This window comes from Piliocolobus tephrosceles, chromosome 13 (genome assembly GCF_002776525.5).
Source record: "Piliocolobus tephrosceles isolate RC106 chromosome 13, ASM277652v3, whole genome shotgun sequence".
Lineage (NCBI taxonomy): Eukaryota > Metazoa > Chordata > Mammalia > Primates > Cercopithecidae > Piliocolobus > Piliocolobus tephrosceles.
The window spans coordinates 68,374,069-68,397,583 of NC_045446.1; the positions used below are offsets into that span (position 1 = coordinate 68,374,069).

General features: G+C 46.1%; 1 protein-coding gene across 1 annotated transcript in view; it reads right to left on the reverse strand.

Moving 5' to 3' along the window:
• Positions 1-160: 160 nt before the first annotated feature.
• GAB2 (GRB2 associated binding protein 2) overlaps positions 161-23,515 on the reverse strand; it is a 213,509-nt gene continuing 190,154 nt past the window's right edge. The window contains exons 4-10 of the mRNA XM_023209315.3: positions 11,255-11,841; positions 9,904-9,998; positions 8,211-8,475; positions 6,923-7,013; positions 6,493-6,595; positions 5,154-5,279; positions 161-4,261 (exon numbers count right to left, since the gene is read on the reverse strand). Of these exons, the coding sequence (XP_023065083.2) occupies positions 4,118-4,261; positions 5,154-5,279; positions 6,493-6,595; positions 6,923-7,013; positions 8,211-8,475; positions 9,904-9,998; positions 11,255-11,841 (1,411 nt within the window). The 3' untranslated portion in view covers positions 161-4,117. The remainder of the gene's footprint in view (positions 4,262-5,153; positions 5,280-6,492; positions 6,596-6,922; positions 7,014-8,210; positions 8,476-9,903; positions 9,999-11,254; positions 11,842-23,515) is intronic.

Consider the following 23,515-nt stretch of genomic DNA (forward strand, 5'->3'; position numbering starts at 1 on the left):
ATGCTAGTATATAATTAATTTCCACTTTACAACAGACTGAGGTAGAGAACATTCGTTCTTATTCATAGCCAAGTAAAATACCCAGTAAAAATGGAACAGACTGGCATGAGAACGGGTTCCAATGCCAAGCCCCTCAAGACAAGACAGACACAGCAGCTAGTTCCAGGGTGCATTTCTAGCGGACTTTATTGTCCTGCTCCAACACCACAGTAGAAAGGGCCCTGCAAGCTCCAGGCCTGTACCATGTGTCACCACAGCAAAAACATGACCCACTTGAACACACTCCTGCCCCACCCACCCACAGGATAAATATGTTACAATTAAAAAAAAAAAAAAACAGAATACAACAGAATAAATTAATAACTTAAGTGATTAGGCACCAACAGTGATTTGAAAATTAAATGTCAATTTTAAATGGTAACAAGACAAGAACTCAAGACTGGGCTTCCACTAGCCCATTTTCTCTTCCTGACAAATAGTGACAATTCTGCACGAAATAATTCTAGATTTCAAGACACAAGTAGCCAACAAATACCACCAGAAATCACACAACAGCCTGGATCTCTGGGGGACCCCCCCCCCCCCTCAGCAGGCAGCCCCCTTGTGGTCCCAGGCCCCAAAGAGCACTCGGGCAAGTCCCAGAAAGATGGCCCCTACGGAAGGGCTCGAGAGCTCCTGAGGCCAGCCTTACTTCCCCCGCATTTTATGAAGGCCCAGATGGGGAAGGAAGAGCTCTGGAAACGGGGTGGGGCTTCTGGGCCAAGATGTCCCCATGGCAGAAGGGGCCAGAGTGGAGATGAGCTGAGCCCATGCTCTAGTAAATTCAGAATGGTTGTGCTTTTGTCCTAGGAATGGGGCATACTTTAATGTAGAAGTTACCAAAGTCAAGCTAGGAGGGGACTGGGGATAGGTGCTGCCCACCCCTGGCCATCCAGATCCCCCAGAAAGAAGTTACAGAGGGAGTCTCCTCTTCAAGCAGCTGAGCACCAGCTGTGGATGGGACCTCAGTGCATCTAATGCAACCTCCCATTCCACAGACAGGCAGACCAAGGACCTAAGGAGACACCATCTCCCTATTTCTGATTGTTCTCACTCAGCCTTGCAGAAGTGGAGCTGGAAGTGGGTGAAGGCTCCTGGGAGAGCCCCAGACAGGGGACTTGTGTGAAGCAGAGCTGGGTGGGAAGGTATCCCCCCGCTTCCAGGGTCTCAGTCCTCGCCAGGCCCCCAGGAGAGGTGGACTTTGACCCATGGATAGGCCAAAGGACCAGTTTTTTCAACTGAGTTGACTCCTTTGTTGGGGGAGGTAGTGAGTGGAGGGCAGGGATATGCTAGACACGGCTGGTAGTTTGGGGCTTGTGAGCCAGAGCTTTGCTTTGAAAAGGCCAATTTCGCCTCTTATCCTTCCATCTCTACCCCTACACTTGCACCCGAGGGATTTTGGTAGTTACCGGAATCAGGAGCTGGAAGGAGGCCTCCTGGGAGATTCGATTTGAACACCTCAGTCGTGCTCTGAAGATTCCAGCCAAGGTCCACTCACATCATGGCACACTCAGGACATGCTCACATGTTTACGGGAGGCTGCAGTAGTCTGGGCCCACCTGTGGCTGCTACGGGTACAAGGAAGGCACCAGTGAAAAGCTCTGTTGTATGGGGCCCCTTCCGGAGGGCCTTAAAGGCACACATTCAGGGCTGGGCATTGTGAACCAGCACCCTGCCAACTCTGCCCAGTGTAGGCACTGCCACTGCTACCATTCACTTGTTGGAACACCAAGGCATGGCCCCAGCACTTCTGAGTGGCTGGACCCATATGCTCAAAGGCCTTTTGTTCCCAAGACAGCCTCTCCTTCCTTCTTCTTCACTGGACCCAAGCCCTGCCCTCCTCCTCTGTAAAAATCTGACTCATCCCCTTCTAAGGCCTACCTCAGGCACCCCCTTTTCCTAGAATCCACCTCCCTGATTGTGACCCCACTCCTGCCTCTGGCACCAACCTCCCTAAGTCTTTACTTCCTCTGCCCTCCATCAGCATTTAAAGTCTCTCTCTGATGGCCATCACCACTGTCTCATGTCCTTGTCCTTTTTCTGATTGTGACTATCTCAAGTTCAGGGACAAGGTCTGATTGATTCTTGTGTGGATGGTGCTTAACCCCAGAGACTGGACACAGCAGCCATTAATAAATGCTCCTTGAGTTGATCTAAACTAATGCTAGGAGAGGTGCAACTCTTGAGGAAATAACTTCTTCCAGGATAGGACTTAGAGAATGGCTAGGCCATTGGTCTGGTGAAGTATGCATGCTCATGGGAGCTGAAAGGGGAGTAGGGGCAGAAGGGAGTAGCTGCCTCCATCAAACATGGCAGGAAGTCACTCTTTGGGAGGAAGAACGTCTGTTCATCCCAGGGTAGAATGAAACATCTGGTCTGTCCTGTTGCTTCTGAAACTCTTGAAAATTTAGTCAAGAACTGTCAACATAAAAAAATTCAGATCCCCCACCCTAGGCTTAAGAGAAGGAACCTTGGATGATGCCCTACACCCCATCCCTGCTAATCTGATAGCCTTTCAAGCCTGGGGAGGAGAGTCCAACATGGCTCCTGGAATGCTAGAGAGCAACAGAGGACGGATGAGATGGGGAAACCCAGGGCCGGCACCAGGCCAGACTCGCTCCTACCCTGCGATCTGACATACGCCACAGCCCATGGGCACAAGCTGTCAGCCATGTCTGATGTGGTCTTCTAGGCATCATTCTGCCCTGCTTTCTCCTTGTCCTGCCTGACTTGCTGTCCCTCCATCCTAGGAACGGTGCTCATGTCACACCACCATGCACACCACTCTTGCACAACGTGTCACTCCTTCACTTTCTGCTCCACCCTGTACCCCCAAGCATTGCCTTGGGCACTCCCCCACTCCCAGGCCCTTTGGATATATTTCCCCACTTGCTACACGGCCTTCACCCCTGCTTCACATCTGTCTGCTACCTCTGCGCCTGACTTCCACTGCACTGCTCACTACATAGAAACTCGCTGCCCCACCCCACTGCAGAGTCCCCTGCACTGCTCTGCGCCTCTGCCCAGCCTGTGCCTGTCCCTGGGTTCCCCTCATTCCCTGAATCACACCCATCCACACCACACTCCCTCCCATATTCCCCACTCCTTTACCATGTGTTCCTGCCCCACGTGCTTGGTCACCCAGCTTGGTCCAAGCCTTCCTGTGTGATGCTTTCAAGGTGGGGCTGGCGGGGGCCTTTGAGGGGGTTGGGGAAGAGGACTGCCCTTGGGCCTAGAGTGGCCTGCAGCTCCAGAGTTTTGGGGACCCAGATCCCACAGTGTCCTTGTCATCTCTACCATCTGAGCTCCAAGCCCTGCTCCTTGCTGCTCTAGGTTGGCCATTGTCAGTTTTCCCTTCCTTTTGTCCTTCATCCCCTGCCTGAGCACCCCACAGCAGCTGTCCTGCCATGGCCTCAGCCTGAAAGTGGGGGTCCCTGCAGATGTCAGCTTTCCCTCTGCATCTGGGCATCTAAGTCCTTTACCCCTCAAGACCACTGCTGGGCCTCCTTCTCTACCATCTCCTCTTTTAGTGGCCTTGCTTCTCTCCTGCCAAGAAAAACAGGAATGAAAAAGTCCATTATCCACTTTGGTCTGCTGGTCCTTGACTCCCTGGGTCAGTGAGACTTGTCTTCTGGGACTGAAGGAGAGGTAGCCCAGTGGCTCGAGGGAAGATAGCTGAGGGCTGTGACTGAACGTGAGGTGTGGAATCTGGCTCAGAGCCCCAGCCCTTCCCTCCAAACATCTGGTAGACAGTCAGGTCTAAAGCACAGGAAAAGGCTGAAGGATGCTTTTTGGCAATAGCTCCTAACTAAGGTGGGTGGAGGCATGGCCATTACTGATAAAAATCACAGCTGGGCCCCGAGTGGGCAGAGGAGGTGCCTTGATCAGGCCCTCACCTCCCAGGGGAAGGGCTCAGGGTCCCTGATGTCAAGTGCTTTGAAGGCTGAGACTGGCAGAGTAGAGAGGAGGTGAATGGAAGGAACAGTGGGAGAGGGAAGAGGGGTAGGGGAGATGTGAAGGGCCAGCTCTGGAGACGCTGCCTCCTGGCCCCTCCCTGGGCTCTGCAATAGCCCTCTTGTCACAGCTTGGCACCCTTGGAAGGCTCCGAGGACTGCCGCACGTCTGTCCACTCCTGCATGGTGGACTGCAGGGCCTGGGTCTTCTCCTTGTCCACCTGAACGTAGTCTACCTTCTCATCAGAAGTGACAGATGAAGTAGATGGCTGAGGGGACAGAGTGGGAAAGAGGGAGTAGCTGTGAGTTACCAGTTAGGTGGGCAGGAAGAAGATGGGCGCGGGATCTTCCTGAACTGTCTGAAGGGGAGAAGAGCATGGCCTCTGCCTGCCACTGACCAGCCTCAGGAGCCTGTCTTCTCTTTCTGAATGTGGGCTTTAAAGCTCAGACTCCAAACTCATTATCCCTCCTGCAGGATGCGGCAGCCCCTGCCAGCCCTTCTTACTTCCCGGCTCCTGGGACGACCCAGGCCCTTCCTTGGCCCTGGTGGATGGGTCCAGGCCTTCATCTCTGCCTCCACCCATCTCTGTCAGGTCGCTCATCCAGGGGAAGGAATTTCCTGGGTGTAAACAAGCACCAGCCACAGGACTTTACGTGCTGTGCTCACTGCCACCCTGTGAAGGGGAACCATGCTGAGGCACAGCTCTGCACCCTGCTGTCTAGACTGCTTAGCTAAGGGCACTCCTGGGGAGGCTTTCGCAGGCCTGGAAGTCCCTTGTGAAGGCTGTTGTGTTGACGGCAGGGCTCTGGGACACACCTAAGAACCCAGGACCAGGAGGCAGTATCCTCATTCCTGGATCTGTTGCTGATTCACTTTGTTTAGCACAATCAGATCTCAATGCACTCATTTGCCCATCTCTACAACATGGGGGGTGGGCTGACTGATGAGGTTCTTTGAGGGTACCATGCTCTGAGAGCAGGAATAGGAGTCTTTAGACCTAGGTGAAAGCTCTATGACTAAAGATGCATCATAAAAGCTGGTACTGGAACGGGAGGGAGGCTGGGTGCTGCTGTTCAGTGTTGAAGGCACCCTGACCTCCATGATCTCTGCCTCCGGGGCCCTGAGAGCTCTTACTGTCCCCCCACCTCTACTCCAAGCACCTTGCGGTGGGGGCTTGGGGAGCTCGGCTGGAAGTCCAGGGCCAGATAATCGACGCTGCCGGTGCTCTTCTTAGGGGCAGGACTGTTGGTGCCACTGGGAACGGGAGATGCAGACACTGGGTTTTGCTGTCACGAGGAGGAGAAAACCGTGAGTGTAGAAAACAGACTAACCCACCACCCAGAAAAATACCTCTGGGAGTAAGAACACTGGTTCCCTGAGCCCTACTCTGACTCATGCATCATGCTAAGGACTTTTCATGTTCTCATTTTAGTCCTCATGACAATCCTGTAATATAGGTATGATTACTGTTGATATTGTTTAAAACAAATATGAAACTGTGGTTCACTTTACTTTCAGAGAAGTGACTTCGCCTGTAGTTGCACAGCTGTTGAGTGATGGGAATCAGGTCTATTTTCTGACTTCCAAACCTGTGCTAACCCCTGTACCACACTGTCTCCTTTATAGCACATCAGGCCAAGTCTCATCAACAGTGGTTCTCCTGAGACACCCAGCCTTTGCTTGCTGGCGCTTAAGAAGGGAGCCCATTTCCTTTATGCACTGGAAAGTTTTCTTCTGTTGCACCAAATCAGCCCCTCTGAAACTCCCACCTGTGGCCTAGAGTGGGGTAGTCACCCCAAAGCAGCTTGCTCCCCCGCCTAGCTCCTCCAAGATCTGAACAGGGTGGCTTCATCTCCAGGCTGCACAAAGCCCACATTTCTTCAGATGACACACTCTAGGATCCTATCCATCCAGGCTCCTGCTCTAGCAAAGCACCACCTCCTCTAGGACTTTCCTGAAGTCTTATTCTAATGAGAAGGTGATAGTCCTGTGTTCTGTTTGTTGGCTGCTTTATTGGTTGGTAATTCATTCTTTCACTGTCTATGCAGTGACTACCAGGTGCTGGGCAGTTATGCCCTTAATGGAAATCTCAGGGAAGAAATATCCTCCTCTGCCTGTGCTGATAGCTCTATTACCACCTCACCAAAGTGAGTTATGTGCACGTATGCCTCTCACCGCTGAGGAGATCCCTCCAGCACTGACTATCCAAGGGCACACAGATCATGCCACCTGTGTCACTGTCATGAGAGAGGCAGGCCCCTGCTCTTGAAGACCATGACTTCGTTGGGACAGGTCTCATGTCTTCCTTACATCTGATGACAACTCCTACTGCTTGATAAATAGGTGCTCAAGAAGGGTTTGTAGCAGGAGACTAAATCATGAATAATACAAGGAGTCCCTGGGCTGAGGTGAATTAGCTAAGCTGGGAAGTGGGGAACTGAGCGGTGGGTCCCAGGGGACTTTGATAGGAGTCATTCCAGCGAAGCCTGAAGGACTCACCATAGGGACATAGTTCTCTTCGCTGTCTCCTGAGTCTGTGCTGGTGATGCTCTGGGTGGAGATGGGGCGGCAGTACTGGGAGGAGCTGGAGTTGAAGGTGTGGCTGTTGTGGGAAGGAAGAATCAACACTGGGGAAGCAGCATGGCTGCTGCCATGTTTCTAGCCTACAGCTGGGCCCTAACCCTCACACACCCAGACCTCAGCCATTAGAGCTGCACACTCCATCAGATTAAGATCTGATATAGGGCAGGTATAATTATTCTCTTTTATAGCTGAGGAAACCAAGCCACAAGAGATCAAGAGACATGATCAGCTAATGATAGCATTAGCATCAGAATCCAGCTGTCCTGGCCCACAGGCCAGCTACCATTTCACTCATCTTCTCTAATGGGGTGACTCCAAGCTCCCACCCCCACACATAGGCACTCACCTGGCCCTAGACCAAGACTTGGTGATAGGTGACTTGAAGGGGAGTTCATCGATGACGGTGTTGTTTCTCAGGTCAAGTGGTGTTGGCTTTGCTGGAGCAGGAAAAGAAAGTCCGGTAATCAGCCAGTAATAAGGCGACACACACACACCTTATATATAACACATGAGCATGTTTATAAAGGCCTGCAAAGTCATTCCAGTTTCACACAGGGAAACTGATGCTCAGCGAGGTTATATAATCTTTGCCCATATTGATGGGCCTTGAAGTCATGTCTTCAGACTCCAAATTAAATATTCTTTCTGCTGTCTCTACAGTAATTATATTTTCAGAATCAAAAATGAGGACACAGGGTTTGAAAACAGATTCTTCTCCTTCGATTTATGACTTCATTTAAAAATAAGAGACTATATATAAAATATATATTTACATATTAATACAGATATGTATATTTATATATACATATATATTTACATATATGTTTTTTTGAGACAGAGTCTCGCTCTGTTGCTCAGGCTGCAGTGCAGCGGTGCGATCTCAGCTCACTGCAACCTCTGCCTCCTGGGTTCAAGTGATCCTCCTGCCTCAGCCTCCCTAGTAGCTGGGACTACAGGAGCCTGCCATCACGCTTGGCTAATTTTTGTATTTTTAGTAAAGATGGGGTTTCACTGTTTTGGCCAGGCTGGTCTCAAACTCCTGACCTCAGGTGATCCACTCGCCTCAGCCTCCCAAAGTGTTGGGGTTACAGGCATGAGCTATGGCACCCAGCCAAGAGACCATATTTGAAGTGGAGATGGTCACTGTGACTACTCCCTGCTGCTCCTGGCCAGGTCTGTGCAAGCCACAGTAGAGGAAGGTAGATGCCACAAGGGCCTGAGGGCTTCAGTTTCACATGCTAAGATTTGAATTCCCTGTTGGCCAGACCCACAGGGGGCTATCTCTGCCCAGCTATCCTACTCCTCCCTTTGAATCCTTGCCACTAATCCAAGACCAGGAGAGTGAGATCACAGCAGACCGGGAACTTGCCTGGTCTACATGCAGGGGGCACAAACCTGACTTTACTGAATGCCTGCTGTGTACCAAAGTACTATCCTAGATGCTCTCCTTCACAGCAAACCTGGGAGGTAGGAATTACCATCTTCATTTCACAGATAAGAAAACTGAGACTCAGATTTTACATGATTTGCCCAAAGTCACACATCCCAAGTCCAGGATCCACATGACCCCTAAGCAAATGGAAAGAGTCCCTAGCTATTGTCCAGAGATGGGACAGAGGAAAGAATGGACTTACCTTTCCGATCAGGTTTGAGGTTGCGGTTGACAGGGGGTGGTTGGATCTCACTTCCTCTGCTGGGGCCTCGGTGCATAGGAAGGGTTGTTGATGGGTAGCCAAGTGAGTCAAAGTGATGGGCCCCTGGGCTCATTGGGATGTAGACGCTCTGGGAATTATCACCTGCTCGTTCCATGGCCAACAGGGTGGAAGAACCTGGGTTCATGGGCACATAGTTGTCTTCAGAATTGGTGCTGTCTGATCGGCCCACAATCATTTTCCCTGGCTAGGGAGAGGAACAGTGAAAGAAATACAGCTGTTACTAGCAAGAAGAAACAGGAAGTGGGTAAGACTTTGTAAACTAGGCAAGACAAGTCATGACTGGGTTAGCCACACTTTGAAGCTATAAGGGAGACCCTGGGGAGACCAAAAAAGAAAGAGTAGTGGGAAGTTAAGGCAGTTGGATCACTTGAGGTGAGGAGTTCGAGACCAGCTTGGCCAACAAGGCGAAACTTCCTCTCTACTAAAAATACAAAGCATTAGCTGGGCGTGGTGACATATGCTTGTAGTCCCAGCTACTCAGGAGGCTGAGACACGAGAATCGCTTGAAGCTGGGAGGCTGAGTTTGTAGTGAGCCAAGATCACACCACTGCACTCCAGCCTGGGTGACAGAGCAAGACTCTGTTTCAAAAAATAAAAAATAAAAAAAAAGGAAGCAGAGTGGGAGACAAGAATATATGAAGTCTGTGGGCCCCTTCAAGCCTTCATGATCCTTTGGCATCCACCAATAACTTTTGATAAATCTAGAGTATACAATATTCTTGGTGACTGAGTCCACTTGGCTTTCTAGATGCCTGACCAACACTGTGGGTAGCATAGTCCATAGACTGTAGGTTTGGTTCAGGACCTGCCCTCCACCTCAAGTGCAGACTCACCATTGGCAGGTCAGCATCTCAGGCCCTGGATCAGAACAAGGAGCATATTAGGAGTCCTGGCTCTGAAAGGTGAGGTCTGGGGCCAGTTGTGTTTCCCCAGTCCAGGTTCCTAAGTACCTGGGGCTCACTCCAGGCACCTAGGGGACCACAAGCTGCAGTCGGAGCTTCTACAGAGTTGTGCAATACAGCACCCCTGGCTATAGCCTTCCTCTAACTCTTGCTCTACGTGCCCTGACATACAACTAAGCTGCTTCTGCTTTGGTTACCTGATTTCACTGTCTTACCAGTGGGCCTGAAGCCAGGCCTTGGTTTTCTTGCCTGACACCTTGAAGAACTATAGTTAGCATCTTCCAGAGGGCAGTCTGGGATCCTGCTCTCAAGCCATAATTCTGCCACTTAGCCTGACTGTGAGTACTACCCTTGCCTGGAGTCTCACACTGAAGCCTCCCTCCTACATGTAAGGCCATGTGGGTAAGGTTGTTGCCTTAGAAGATCCCCCACCGTGCAGCCTGGGTCTATTGCGTTCTAGACCCTCTGCTTACCTACAAGGTTGGTGAACCATCCAGTCTACCTTAGCACTTACATTTCTTCCGAACTAGAATACTTGTATCTTACTTGTCCAAAGACTCAACGCAGGGTTCTGAACTGAGACAAGAACTTGGGCAGGGTCTTAAAATGGAGATGCCATCACTCTTTTGGGGTTGTGCTTTTAGTTCCATAAGGTGTGACCTTTTACCTAACCAGGCCTGCCTGAGGACCCCTGGTTAACTCACACTCACCAGGAAAGAGCCGACTCCATCACTCATGGATTCAGCAGACCGGCCTGCACTCTCTCCACCACGCTGTGGGTACTCGTAGGTCTCACAGGAAGAAGCTGACAGAGGAAGGAGGATCCGTATGTACTCATGGTTGATTCATGTGTTGACACTTCCCCATACCCTCACCAGTATGGTTGAAGGTCTGATACTCCAGAAGATACCACTCTCAACCCTAAATGATAAGGAATTTCTTCGAACACATCACTCCTCAGTTCAAAAATCCTCCTGGGCTTCTAGATGTAGCTCCAGTGTTAGCATCTGCAGAGAAGCCATCCTTGACTACTCTACCCTCATCTCTGCACCTCTCCTTTGACTCCTATAGCACTCACCTGTCCCACGCACCCCAGCCATCAGTTCTCTGAATACCACAGTAACAATACTTGTCCTGATTTATATATGTTGGTTTTATTTTCCCAACGAGATGTAAGCTCTGAAGGGCAGGAACATGTTTTATGTATGTCTTTATCATCTCAGTTCCAAAGCACAGTATGACTGCTCAAATTGTTGATGGATTGAAAGGCGGCAAAGAAGTCTAAACCAGGAGCTGGGACTCTAGGGTCTGAGTCTCATCTTTGGCACAACGACTCTGCAACTCTGTTTAAGTCTCTTAACTGTCATTGGCCTCATGTGAGATGGAGACAAGGAGGTTTTGTCCCACCAACCTCTCTGCCTGGCTTAAACAACAGGATGGACAAGAAAAGGCTTTGTGAGCTATAAAGCAAGATGCAAAATGAAAGGAATTAATATTGTTCTATTTTTTCATCATACAGAGGAGGTTACATGCAGAGTTGGAATACTCTCAGTGGAAAACAAGTAACAATAGAATTTAGGTACTTCAAAAAAAATTTTGACTTCAGCCAAAGAGATTCAAGTATGATTCAGAAAATATTCTTAAGATCTCATTTTGCTTTAACAGTCTGTTAGTCCACAGAGGTTTCACTCTAGTTTGGACTGATCTTCTAAATTTATTTTTTAGATCTTTGGTTTGATTTATAAATGAAAAAATATAATGATTTGGACTTCTAAACCCATAATATGTAATACTGTGGTTAATCAAGAATGTCCTATTCTCCATTAGAATATTAACTTCTCCGGGACTAGCTCTGTTATAGAACTGCTACTAACAGCCTCCTGTGCTGGAGGACCCAACTGGTAAGGGATCTGGGTAGAAGACACCTACGTTTGTGAGTATCAGTGACCTAGGTGGTTCATAAGTTCCCCTCGGCCACAGAAGACCAAGGACTACCAAACTATTGAGAACCCCTGTGTTACCTCCTCCTCCCTCTGAGTCTCAGCTAGGGCTTATACTGACCTCGGTGAAGTCGACTGTTGTCCATTGCAGGGAGGGTGTTGCGTCTGGGAATGGTGGCAGCGACAGATCTGCTATTTTCACTGATTGGAGGTCTCTGCTGAGGACTACCCCATCGAGGTGTTTCTGCCTGACTTGGCTTGGGGGGGGGGGGGGGGGGGGCTATGGCTGAGTCCCCAGGAGTGGCCACTGTCATGGCATTATGGTTTTTGTCCAGAGTGAATGTCCTAGGGATCTGGTAGGCTGAGAGTGGGGTGGCCGGAACATCCATATTGTCTACCAGGAGGTCCCCAAACTCCCGGCACAGGGTGTTGCTGGGTGTCTTGAAGGTGTACACATCCTCATTATCTGTCTCGGAGCCTGTGAGGCTGCCCTTGGCATGGCCATGGGAGGCCAGGCTGCGGGGGAGGTCGTAGGTACTGTCTCTGAATTCTGTATTGTGCCGGCTCGGCTTGGGAAGGCTATAGAAGCCATGGACTTGACCACTGACCCCGTTGACACAGTGTCCATTGCCCTGGGCAAGTATTTGTACAGCCGTGTCACTTCTCATGAGAAAAGAGGCTCTGGTGCCCTGAGAGAAGCTGGCACTCCTAAAAGAGAAAGAAGGGAATGGGCAGGAGGGTGAGACAAGCCAAGGACTGCCCCCAAGGAGACAGGCTGGGATGTTCAAAGCCCCATGAAGTTAACTGATGTGGGCAAAACACAGGATGAGGAGTCAGGCTAACCTGAGGTTTACCTACGATTTGCCAGTTACTAGCTGTGTGACCTTGAGGCAAAGCACTTTCTCAGGAGCTAGGACTATAGGTTTAGGCATCTGTAAAATGGTGACTAAAAGCATATTTTGAAGGTTGTTTAGATATTAGACTCTAGTACATGAATGTTTAAACAATATTAGACTTAATCTGTCCCCCATCTCCAAATGGCAGTTATTTGCGGGGGTTATAACCCCCACTCCCTGACCAGGTATCAATAAGCCAGTTGGACTGCCTATCTGTTCATTGTTTTAAGTACCACAGAATATGCACATTCAAATACAAATGTTGTGAGACAGTGGAAAGAACCTTTAAGTTGATGACAGGAAACAGCAAACAAGTCATTTCATCTCTCCGAGTCTATTCTGCCACTGTGAAACTAGCCCATGGGTATTGATGTTGTAAGTTACAAAGAATTATTTGGGTCAGGTGCAGTGGCTCATGCCTGTAATCCCTGCACTTTGGGAGGCTGAGGTGGGAGGTTCACTTGAGGCTAGGAGTTCAAGACCAGCATGGGAACATAATAAGACTCCATTGCTACCAAATGAACAAACAAACAAACAAACAAAAAAACAAACTAGCTGGGCAGGGTGCTGCACAGCTGTAGTCCTAGCTCCTGAGGGGGCTAAGGCAGGAGGATTGCTTGAACCCAGAAGTTTGAAGTTAGAGTGAGCTATGATCACACCACTGCATTCCAGTCTAGTAAACAGAGTGAGACCCTGTCTCAGAAAAACACACCCCCCAACACAAACAACAAACTATTCAAACATAAGCTATAGATTTATTTTCTACAATGATTTATGGTTGGTTGAGAGGCATTTTGAGGGGAAATATCTCTTTCCAGAGATCTAGAAATCTATAGGAAGAATGGTTTCCTGTTTGGGAACCATATTCAGGATAGAAAAAGTTTTGATTAGTACATTTTTAAATTTAGGTTTTGGGCAATAAGGCAAGCAGTAAAAAGAGATGAGAAACAAGAGGGGACACTTGTGTTAGGTTCACAGTACTGCTACCGATACGTGCTGTGCGTGTCACCAAGCCTCCTCTCTCAGGTGTGACCTAGTTCGTCACAATGATTTCTAAGGGCCCATCTGGCCCTGATGCGCTGCAAGCCCTTCGCTTCACAAGAGTGGTTTTCAAACTAGATTCTATGTTCTCTGTAGGTGCTTTGGGAAATTGGAGGGTGAGGTTCTGAGCAAGCAGGGATTTAGGTCTGCTTCTTTAGCTTTTACATGATGATTCTTCATAGGATTTCACTTGGGGAAAAAAAGAATCCTTTGTAGTAGTGATTCTCAGCCTTTTGGAGGCTGTAAGAGTTTTTAAAATTCTGGTCAAAAGCTCTTGAAGTGTCTCATCAGAAAAGGCAAATCTCAAATGCATATAAACTTGTGGGGGCTGTAATACATAGTCCTCTGAGGCCAATCCCTGGACCTTTTGCCTTACAGAAGCTCTCTCAGCTCCTGAGGAGTTTGTTATTTACAGATGTGGCCACCAGATGGTGTTAGAAAATACGGGCCAGAGCTTAGAAAGAGGAAACAGGTGTGTAAGCCAAGCTTCCTCTCATGTAAACTGTACCCATGATGGCTAGGAGTTCCAGGTCAGTCTCCAAACCTTCACTGATGCTCCTCCCTGGGCCTCTGCACTCCTCCTCCCTTTCTGTTCCATTCCACACACATAACCAGGCCAACAGCCAGGGGCTTGGATGATTGAATATCTAGCCTTCAGATAATGTAGTGTTCGGGGAAGAGGACGGGGGTGGCAGGGGCAGCTAATGGTAGACATAAGATGTTAATGTTGTATGCATTTTTTTGGTGCCTTTCATTTTGCTTTTGTTTTTGGAATTTCCAACTCTGTTGGATGCGCCCATCTGGATTTGTTCATTTTACATTTACTGATGTCCTAAGTTCCATCTGGGCCAGGCAAGAGAGATACAGAGATGCCACCTGCCCAGTGAGGGGTGGTCAGGGAATGTCACAGTAGTGGAGGAGGTGACATGGATGCAAATTATTAGTCAAGTAGGGGTGAGTATGTAGCTGTTGACAGTTGGTATCAGCCCTTGGTGGGGTGGTGGTAGACAATGTCAGGGAAGCCTCCTTCAGAGATGTTACTATCTTGAGTGAGTCTGGAAGGATGAGCCACAACTGGCCAGGCAGAAGGCAGGAGAAGGGAAATGGTGTTCTAGGTGAAGGCTCAAAGATGTAGAACACAACCTGGCAAGTTCTAGGAACTCAAAGCTGCTCAGGCTGCAGCAAGCACGTTAGAAGGCAGGGCTGAGAGAAGACAATGCAGGCCAGGACTGAAGGCAATAGGGAGCTTCTGAAGGATTTCAAGGTGGCAATGGGGTTGCAAGAGCATCACAGGTACCCTGCAATAACCTTCAACATAGTCAAGACCGAACTCATCATCTTCCTCTGGAACTCTTACTTCTCCTCCTGACTCTCTTATTTTGGGAATGGCACCAGTTACTCAAGCCAGAAACCTGGGTCACCCACATTATGATTTCTGCCCAGGGCCTCTCTGATTCTTCCATCCTGCTACTATTTACTTTCCTAACTTCCCAGTGTAAACATTTTCAATACTGCCTCAATGCTTCAGGATTAAGCCCAAACTCCAAGGTTTATCCCAACTCATCTCACCAATCTTTTCTCTTTAGTTCCCTTTTCCACTCTAGAATCCAAACGGAACTTTGCAGTGTTCCCTGTGTGCCCCAGTCAGTCAAGCATTGGGCTTTGTTGTGTTGTTGGGCTGTGTCTGGAAGACTTCTTACCTCAATCTGGCAAGCTCCTATTCCATTTATCCTTCAAAGTCATCTCAGAGGACACATCTTTCAAGGCCATTCTTACATCCTCTACCTCTAAGCATTGCTTAACTTAATCACTTGCTTAACTTTGTTCTTGGAGCAGGGAGCAAGTGTTACCTATATTAGGCACCATTACTACTTATCTCTGCCAACAGACTGTGATTTCCTTGAAGAAAGAAACTGTGTCTTACTCTTTTTTCTCTCCTTAACACCCAGGTTAATGCTTGTTGCAATGTAAATAATGAATAAATGTTTGTTGTAAGTAAGCAAATGAATAAACAAAAGTATGGGGCTGTCACCCCTTTTCCTGGGCTTGGCCCAAACCTTCTGATCAGCAGATCAAAACCCTTCCTCTGTAGAACCCACTAGCTTATGTTCCAACTTCCTTTTACCCCGGCATCCTCCCGTCTCACTCACAGAACTACTCACTCATCCCTAAACATGTCCTGTGTAGTCTAAACTTCAGCCCTGTTCTCGCATTACTCACCTCCCTGTGGAATGCTTCCTTGATACATCAACATTTTACACAAAGTCCACAAGAAGCCTTTTCACTCTACAAAGGTATTACAGGTCCCTAATTCTCCTTTTTACGGTAATCATTCCTTCCTCTGTGCTACCCACAGCACTCTGTGCTTCCATCACAATGCTCACCTTATTCTGCCTTATGTCAGTTATTCAGGTCTGTCTTTCCACTTCTACCAGACCATATGCTCCTAGAAGGCAGAGGGCCATATCCTGTACCCTGGCATAGTGCCAGGCATATGATAGATCATAGTGATACATGTTGAGGGAGACTGATTATTACCTCAGTAACCAAGTAAGAGGAGTTGAACAAGGGACTCTTGCCCAAAGTTACATACTCAGAGGGTAGGGAATTTGTTCTAGCACCTGGGTCTCTGGGCGCCCCCGCTGCACAAACCACGCTACAGTGTGCTCCCTTTGGCCAATAATCCAGATGGGGAATTCCAAATACTCAGTAGTCCTGTGGCCTTTAGTATTTTCATGTAAACCTTAACTGAGGCCTATGTCACTGTGATGACCTGAGTTGCTTTTGTGGGATGGATAATCCACCCGGACGTGGTGGATTTGGAGAGAGGCTTCTCTTCCAGGGCTGGGCTTACAGGAGCCTTATAAAATAGGTAAGATACTATGCCATACATATCGCATGTGATCTCATTTTAAATCATCCTAACAGTTCTGAGACACACCTCTTACTTTTCACATTATCAGATGAGGAAAACAGTAAATGGCAGAGTTGGTACAGGAAGATACTCAAACACAAGTATGTAGGGGAGCTCCCTGGAGGCAAGAAGAAGTTTGAGAGAAGATATTCCCTCGAGTCAGCTGTGCCAAGTGCCTTTCCTTTCCATTCCTGGCCAATGGCTCCTCCAGAGGCTAGAGAGGCTACTGTCATCACACAACATCACACAGTCTCTCCCTTGGCTTTTTTTTTTTTTTTTTTGGTGATGGAGTCTCACTCTGTCTCCCAGGCTGGAGTGCAGTGATGCAATCTTGGCTTACTGCCACCTCTGCCTCCTAGGTTCAAGCAATTCTCCTGCCTCAGCCTCCCGAGTAGCTGTGATTACAGAAGCGTGCCACTGCACCTGGCTAATTTTTGTATTTTTAGTAGAGACGGGGTTTCACCATATTGGCCAGGCTGGTCTTGAACTCCTGACTTCGTGGTGCGCCCGCCTCGGCCTCCCGAAGTGCTGGGATTACAGACATGAGCCACCGCGCCTGGCCTTCCCTTGGCTTTTAAAAATGGCTTTCTAGTTTTTCTAGCCACTTCATTTTGTACTTGTTTTTCCACACATTTTCATATAATTTTATATACCAAACTATATGATGATTTTGCTTTTTTGTATCCCACTGGACTCCAATAACCCTAATGATGAAGGACTTATTTTTATTTTCAATGCATATGTTCCCATTTAAGGGTAACTTAATATAAAATGCTTGTAAGTAGATTAACCACCATTTAGAGTTCTGTAACTGTCACTGGCCATTGTTTAAGAGGTCATTTGAACTATCCTCTTGCATTTGACCCATTCCAAATGGATTCTTCCTGTGAAAGAAGAAAACTCAGAAAACTCTGTGTCACATATCTTTGAGATGAGGTGATCTTTGTATTGCAAACCTTTCTGGCTGCAGTTCTGAGCCAATTTTGACAGGGCTCTCTGGTTATAGAGTAAAGCTGTGTATGTGAACGAAAAGTTGTATATTTTGCCTTTGGTCAATCAAAGCCTCTGGTGAATGAGTTAGGGAAGACTTGGAAAAGATTAATGATGGGTAAGCTCTCGATAGACATTTCTAATTTTACCATTTACCCACCATCTTTCTATAGAGTACTGCTGCAGGATCAATGATTCTGGAATCTCATCAATGAAATTTCACTCCCCATAACCCTCACCAGAATTATGGCTTTTCAGGGCATGTGACTCACATCAATGTATCATCTGTTACAGGTTTAATAGCCTTCTTGAAATAAGAACACAGACACTGGCTAGAATCTGGAATGAGGCCCCAAAGGCTGGAGGACAAAAATAAGTCCAGTGAAACCAATTTGTCTTCAAAGAGAAAAAGAACTCTATTTGTCTTGACTCTGCCAGTTCAAAACTCTTTCAATTGGCAACAGATATTATTTTGAGTAGTTACTTATTTTAGCTCAGTGGAAGACCTGCATTTTGAGAACTGAAGTTATTTTAGCAGGAATACATATTATCTAGTACTTGAAGGAAAACTAGTGGCTATTATTGCAGTAAAAGTGATGATAAATACATAATTCACAGTTTTATTTCTAAGGTGCTTAATTTACTGTATCTTTATAATCAGGTTCCCACATAAATGAAAAAAGAGAAGACTGGTATTAGTAGCGTCAGTAATCCAATCAGACATAGTTACGTCTAGTCTATGCTATGCAGGGATGAATGGGCCGATTCACTTTATACTCCCTACTCAAAAATAACCTTATAGGATTACTTTGGAGATCATATGAGGTACCCAATGTAAAAGTGCTTTGTAAACTTTAAAGCATCATTTCTTTTTTCCAGAGCACCTAGTATATAATGTGAATGTTAGAGAAAACACAGGATTAAAGCCTATTCATATACTTACCAATACTTGGCAGGCACTGTTAACCTTTTTTTTTTTTTTTTTTTTTGAGACAAGGTCTGGCTCTATTGCCCAGGCTGGAGTGCAGTGGTGTGATCTCAGCTCACTGCAACCTGCGCATCCTGGGCTCAAGCCATCCTCCCACCTCAGGCTTCTGAGTAGCTGGAGCTACAGGCATGCACCACCATGCTTGGCTAATTTTTTTCTTTTTTGGATTGTTTTTGGTAGAGACGGGGTTTCGCCATGTTGCCTGGGCTAGTCTCAAACTTGTGAGGTGAAGCAATCCGCCTGCCTTGGCCTCCCAAAGTGCTGGGATTACAGGCACGAGCCACTGTGTCTGGCCTGTTAGCCATTTTTATTTTAGCCCTTCCAGCAGAGGTAAAGCAGAATCTCGCTGAGATTTTAATTTGCATTTCCCAGATCACTGAACACTTATTCATGTGGTTATTGGACATTTCTGTATCTTTTTGTGGTGAAGTATCTGTTCAAATATTTTGCCCATTAAAAAAAAATTGGATTGTTCTCTTCTTATTGAGTTGTAAAAGTTCTTTATATGGACTAGAAACAAATCCTTTGTTAGATATGCGCGTTGAGTATTTTCTCACATTTTGTGACTTGTTTTATTTTATTTTATTTTTTATTTTTGAGATGGAGTCTCGCTTACTCTGTTGCCAAAGCTAGAATGCAGTGGTGCGATCTTGGCTCACTGCAACCTCCACCTCCTGGGTTCAAGCAATTCTCGTGCCTTAGCCTCTCCGGTAGCTGGGACTATAGGTGAGCACATCCATGCCTAATTTTTGTATTTTTAACAGAGGTTTAGCATGGTGCTTCATCACGTTGGCCAGGCTGATCTCGAACTCCTGGCCTCAAGTGATCTGCCTGCCTCGGCCTCCCAAAGTGCTGGGATTACAGGCGTGGGCCACCACGCCCAGCCCATTTTGTTTTCTTAAAGAGGCCTCTTGAAGAACAAGTTTTAATTTTGATAAAGACTACTTTATCATTTTTTTCTCTTTTATGATTCTTGCTTTTTGTGTCCTATATAAAAATCTTTGATTACCTCAAAATCATGGAGATGCTTTCTTCTAGAAGTTTCTTTTCTTTTCTTTTTATTTAAATACAGGGTCTTATTCTGTCACTCAGGCTGGACTGCAATGGAATGATCTTGGCTCCCTGCAGTCTTGATCTCCGCCAGGCTCAAGCGATCCTCCCACCACAGCCTGCCCAGTAGCTGGGAATGCAGGCACATGTGAACACGCCTGGCTACTTTTTGTATTTTCTGTAGAGACTGGGTTTTGCCATGTTAGCCAGGCCGGTTTTCAGCTCCTGAGCTCAAGCAGTCTGCCCTTCTCGGTCTTCCAAAGTGCTGGGATTACAGGCGTGAGCTACTGCGCCCAGCCCAGAAGTTTTGTAGTACTGGATTTTACATTTATGTCTCTGATACATTTTAATTTTTGGGTGAGTGGTGTGATATGAAGTAAGGGTTGCTGTTCTTTTTTTATTATTCCTATATGAATGTCAAGCTGTTTCAGCATCATTTGCAGAAAAGGTTTTTCCTTTCTCCATTGGCACCTATATATTATATATTTTTAATAATTCTTTATATATTTATATATTTAAAATATTTATATTTATATATGCATTTCAAATATTTATACACATAAATGTATTTATATATATCTCTCTCCTGGGCTTGCTGATTTCTTCTAGTGATCTGTAGGTTTTTATCCTTTCACCAATACAACATTATCTTGTGTCTCTTACTACAGTTTGACAGGAAGTCTTGAAATCAAGTAGTATAAATCCTGACTTTATTGTTGTTCTTTTAAAAATTCCTTTGGTTGCTTGGCCAACATGGTGAAACCCCATCTCTACTAAAAATACAAAAATTAGCCGAGAGTGGTGGTGGCACGCGCCTTAATCCCAGCTACTCAAGAGGCTGAGGCAGGAGAACTGCTTGAACTCGGGAGGCGGAGGTTGCAGTGAGCCGAGATCGTGCCACTGCATTCCAGCCTGGGAGACAGAGCAACAGACTTTTCCCAGCCTCTGGAAGGGGCTGCCATGAAGGTCTCTGACATGTCCTGGAGACATTTTCCCCATGGTCTTGGAGATTAATATTAGGCTCCTTGCTACTTATGCAAATTTCTGCAGCCAGCTTTTCTCCCCAGAAAATGGGTTTTTCTTTTCTTTTTGAGACGGAGTCTCACTCTGTCGCCTAGAGTGCAGTGGCAGCGATCTCCGCTCACTGCAAGCTCCGCCTCGCAGGTTCCCGCCATTCTCCTGCCTCAGCCTCCCGAGTAGCTGGGACTACAGGTGCCCACCACCACGCCCAGTTAATTTTTTGTATTTTTAGTAAAGACGGGGTTTCACCGTGTTAGCCAGGATGGTCTCGATCTCCTGACCTTGTGATCCGCCCACCTCAGCCTCCCAAAGTGCTGGGATTACAGGCGTGAGCCACTGCGCCCGGCTGGGTGTTTCTTTTCTATCACATCATCAGGTGGCAAATTTTCTGAACATTTATGCTGTGCTTCCCTTATAAAATTGAATGCCTTTAACAGTATCCAAGTCACCTCTTGAGTGCTTTGCTGCTTAAAAATTTCTTCCACCAGATACCCTAAATCATCTCTTGTTCAAAGCTCCACAAATCTCTAGGGCAGGGGCAAAATGCCGCCAGTCTCTTTGCTAAAACAACAAGAGTCACATTTGCTCCAGTTCCCAACAAATTCCTCATCTCCATCTGAGACCACCTTAGCCTGGACCTTATTGTCCATATCGCTATCAGGCTTTTGGTCAAAGCCATTCAACAAGTCTCTAGGAAGTTCCAGACTTTCCCACATTTTCCTGTCTTCTTCTGAGCCCTCTAAACTGTACCAACCTCTGCCTGTTACCCAGTTCCAAAGTCGCTTCCACATTTTCGATATCTTTTCGACAACGCCTCACTCTACTGGTACCAATTTACTGTATTAATCCGTTTTCATGCTGCTGATGAAGACATACCCGAGACTGGGATTTTTATTTGGATTGTGTTGAACCTACAGAACAATCTGAGAAAAACTGTCATCTAAATAATATTGAATTTTCTAGTTCATAACTACTGTACATCACTCTCCATATTTAGGTCTTTAATTTCTATCAGCAACATTTGATAGTTTTCAGTGAAGAGGTCTTGCATGTTTGTTGTTAAATTTATTCCCAAGTATTCCACGTCTTCGGTACCATTCTATAAATAATTAAAATTGTTTCATTTCCCCAATTGTTTGCTGCATACTGTAAAACTTAATTTTTGCAAAAAAGCCTTTATATCTTGTGACCTTGCTAAATTCACTTAAAATTTTTTTTGTTGTTGTTGTTAAAATAGAGACAGGTTTTCGCCATGTTGCTCAGGCTGGTCTTGAACTCTTGAGCTCGAGTTATCCACCTGCCTCAGCATCCGAAGTGTTGGGATTACAGGCATGAGCCACCACACCAGGACTCTTATTTCTTTTTCTTCCTCCATGGAACTGACTAGGATCTCCAGTACGTTACATAGAAGTGGTAAGAACAGGTGCTTTCTCCTTGTTTTCAATCTTAGGGCATTATGTTCAATATTTCTCCATTAGGCATGATCTTAGCTATAGGGTTCCTTAGAAGTCCTTTATCAGTTTAAAGAAGTTCTCCTCGATTCATAGTTTGCTAAGAAATACTTTTTTTTCCCAATGAAGTATTGAGTTGTCAAATGCTTCCTCTGCATCTATTGAGGTTATGATTATATTATTTTTCTCCTTCATTCTCTTAATGTAATGAATTACATTGGTTGGTTTTTTTTTGAAGTCAAACCAACCTTACACTCGTGGGATAAACACTACTTTGTCACGATGTCTTACCCCAATGTGAATACACACATGCATATTCCCTAATATACATATATTGTCCCTAACAGACACATATAGATATACACACATACATATTTAGTTGGATTTGACTGCTAATCCTTTGTTTTTAAAGAGCATTTCTATTTATTATTCATGGGGGATACTGCTCTCTAATTTTATTTCCTGTCATCTTTGCCAGATTTCGATAGTAGGGTTATGCTGGTCTCATAAAATGAGCTGTGAAAGAATCCCCTCCTTCTATGTTTTCTGAATGACTATGGGTAAGATTTGTGTTATCTTTGAATGCTTGGTAGAATTTACCAGTAAAACCATCTGGGCATAGTTTTCTAGGTATTTGCTCAAGAGAAATAAAAACAAACGGTCCTACAAAGATTTGCTCATTACTGTTTAAGAATAAATGGGTCTTAATTTGTAACAGCCAAAACTGGAAACAATCTAAATGCTTATCATCATGTGAATGGAAAAGTGAATTGTGATATAAAGATACACTGTACTACTGAGCAATAAAAAGGAACAAACTAATGACACATGGAAAAACATTTGGATGAATCCCAAAAGCATTTTGCGGAATGAAAGAAGTCAGGAAAACTAGTACATACAATATGATTCCATCTATGTAAAATTCTAGAAAATGCAAATTAATCTGTAGTGACGGAAAGACTGTTACTGGTTCTCTAGAAATGAGGTAAGGGAAGGATGGATTACAAAGGGGCATGAAGAAACTTTATATAAATGCCAACTACTGTACTTCAGTGTCTTCCTAAAAACTTGTGGGGAAAAAAAAGGGTGGGGAAAAGTAAAATTGAAAAATCAGTTTAAAAATCATCTTAACTGAGCAGAGAAAGAGAGAAAAATATTGGGAAAAAAAGAGAATGTAAGTGATTGTTGGGTCAGTATCAAGTGGTCTAGCATATGAATAACCGAAGTCTCAGAAGGAATGCCCATCAATGATAGACTGGATCAAGAAAGTGTGGTACATATACACCATGGAATACTACACAGCCATAAAAAGGAACGAGATCATGTCTTTTGCAGGGACATGGATGGAGCTGGAAGCTGTTATCCTCAGCAAACTAACACAGGAACAGAAGACCAAGCACTGCATGTTCTCACTTATAAGTGGGAGCTGAACAATGAGAACACATGGACACCTGGGGGTGGGTGGATAATACACACTGGGGCCTGTTAGGTGGGCAGAGGGAGGGAGAACATCAGGAAGAATAGCTAATACATGCTGGGCTTCATATCTAGGTGATGGGTTGATCTGTGCAGTAAACTACCATGGCACATGTTTACCTATGTAACAAACCTGCACATCCTACACATGTACCCTGCAACTTAAAAGTTGAGGGGGGAAAAAAAAAAAAGAAAATGTGGCAGAAAAAGATTTGAAGAGGCCAGGTGTGGTGTCTCATCCCAGCACTTTGGGAGGCCGATGTGGGAGGACTGCTCAAGGCCAGGAGTTTGGGACCAGCCTGGACAACATAGTGGGACCATATCTCTACAAAAATTAATCAAGTATGGTGGCATATGCCTGTAGTCTCAGCTACTTGGGAGGCTGAGGCAGGAAGATCTCAAGCCCAGGAGTTTGAGGCTGCAGTGAGCTATGTACTCCAGCCTAGGTGCCAGAGTGAGACCCTGTCTCTTTAAAAAAAAAAAAAAAAAAAAAAAAAAAATCGAAGAAATACTGGTGCAAAGTTTGCTAGATTAAAAAAATAGCAACACATAGAAC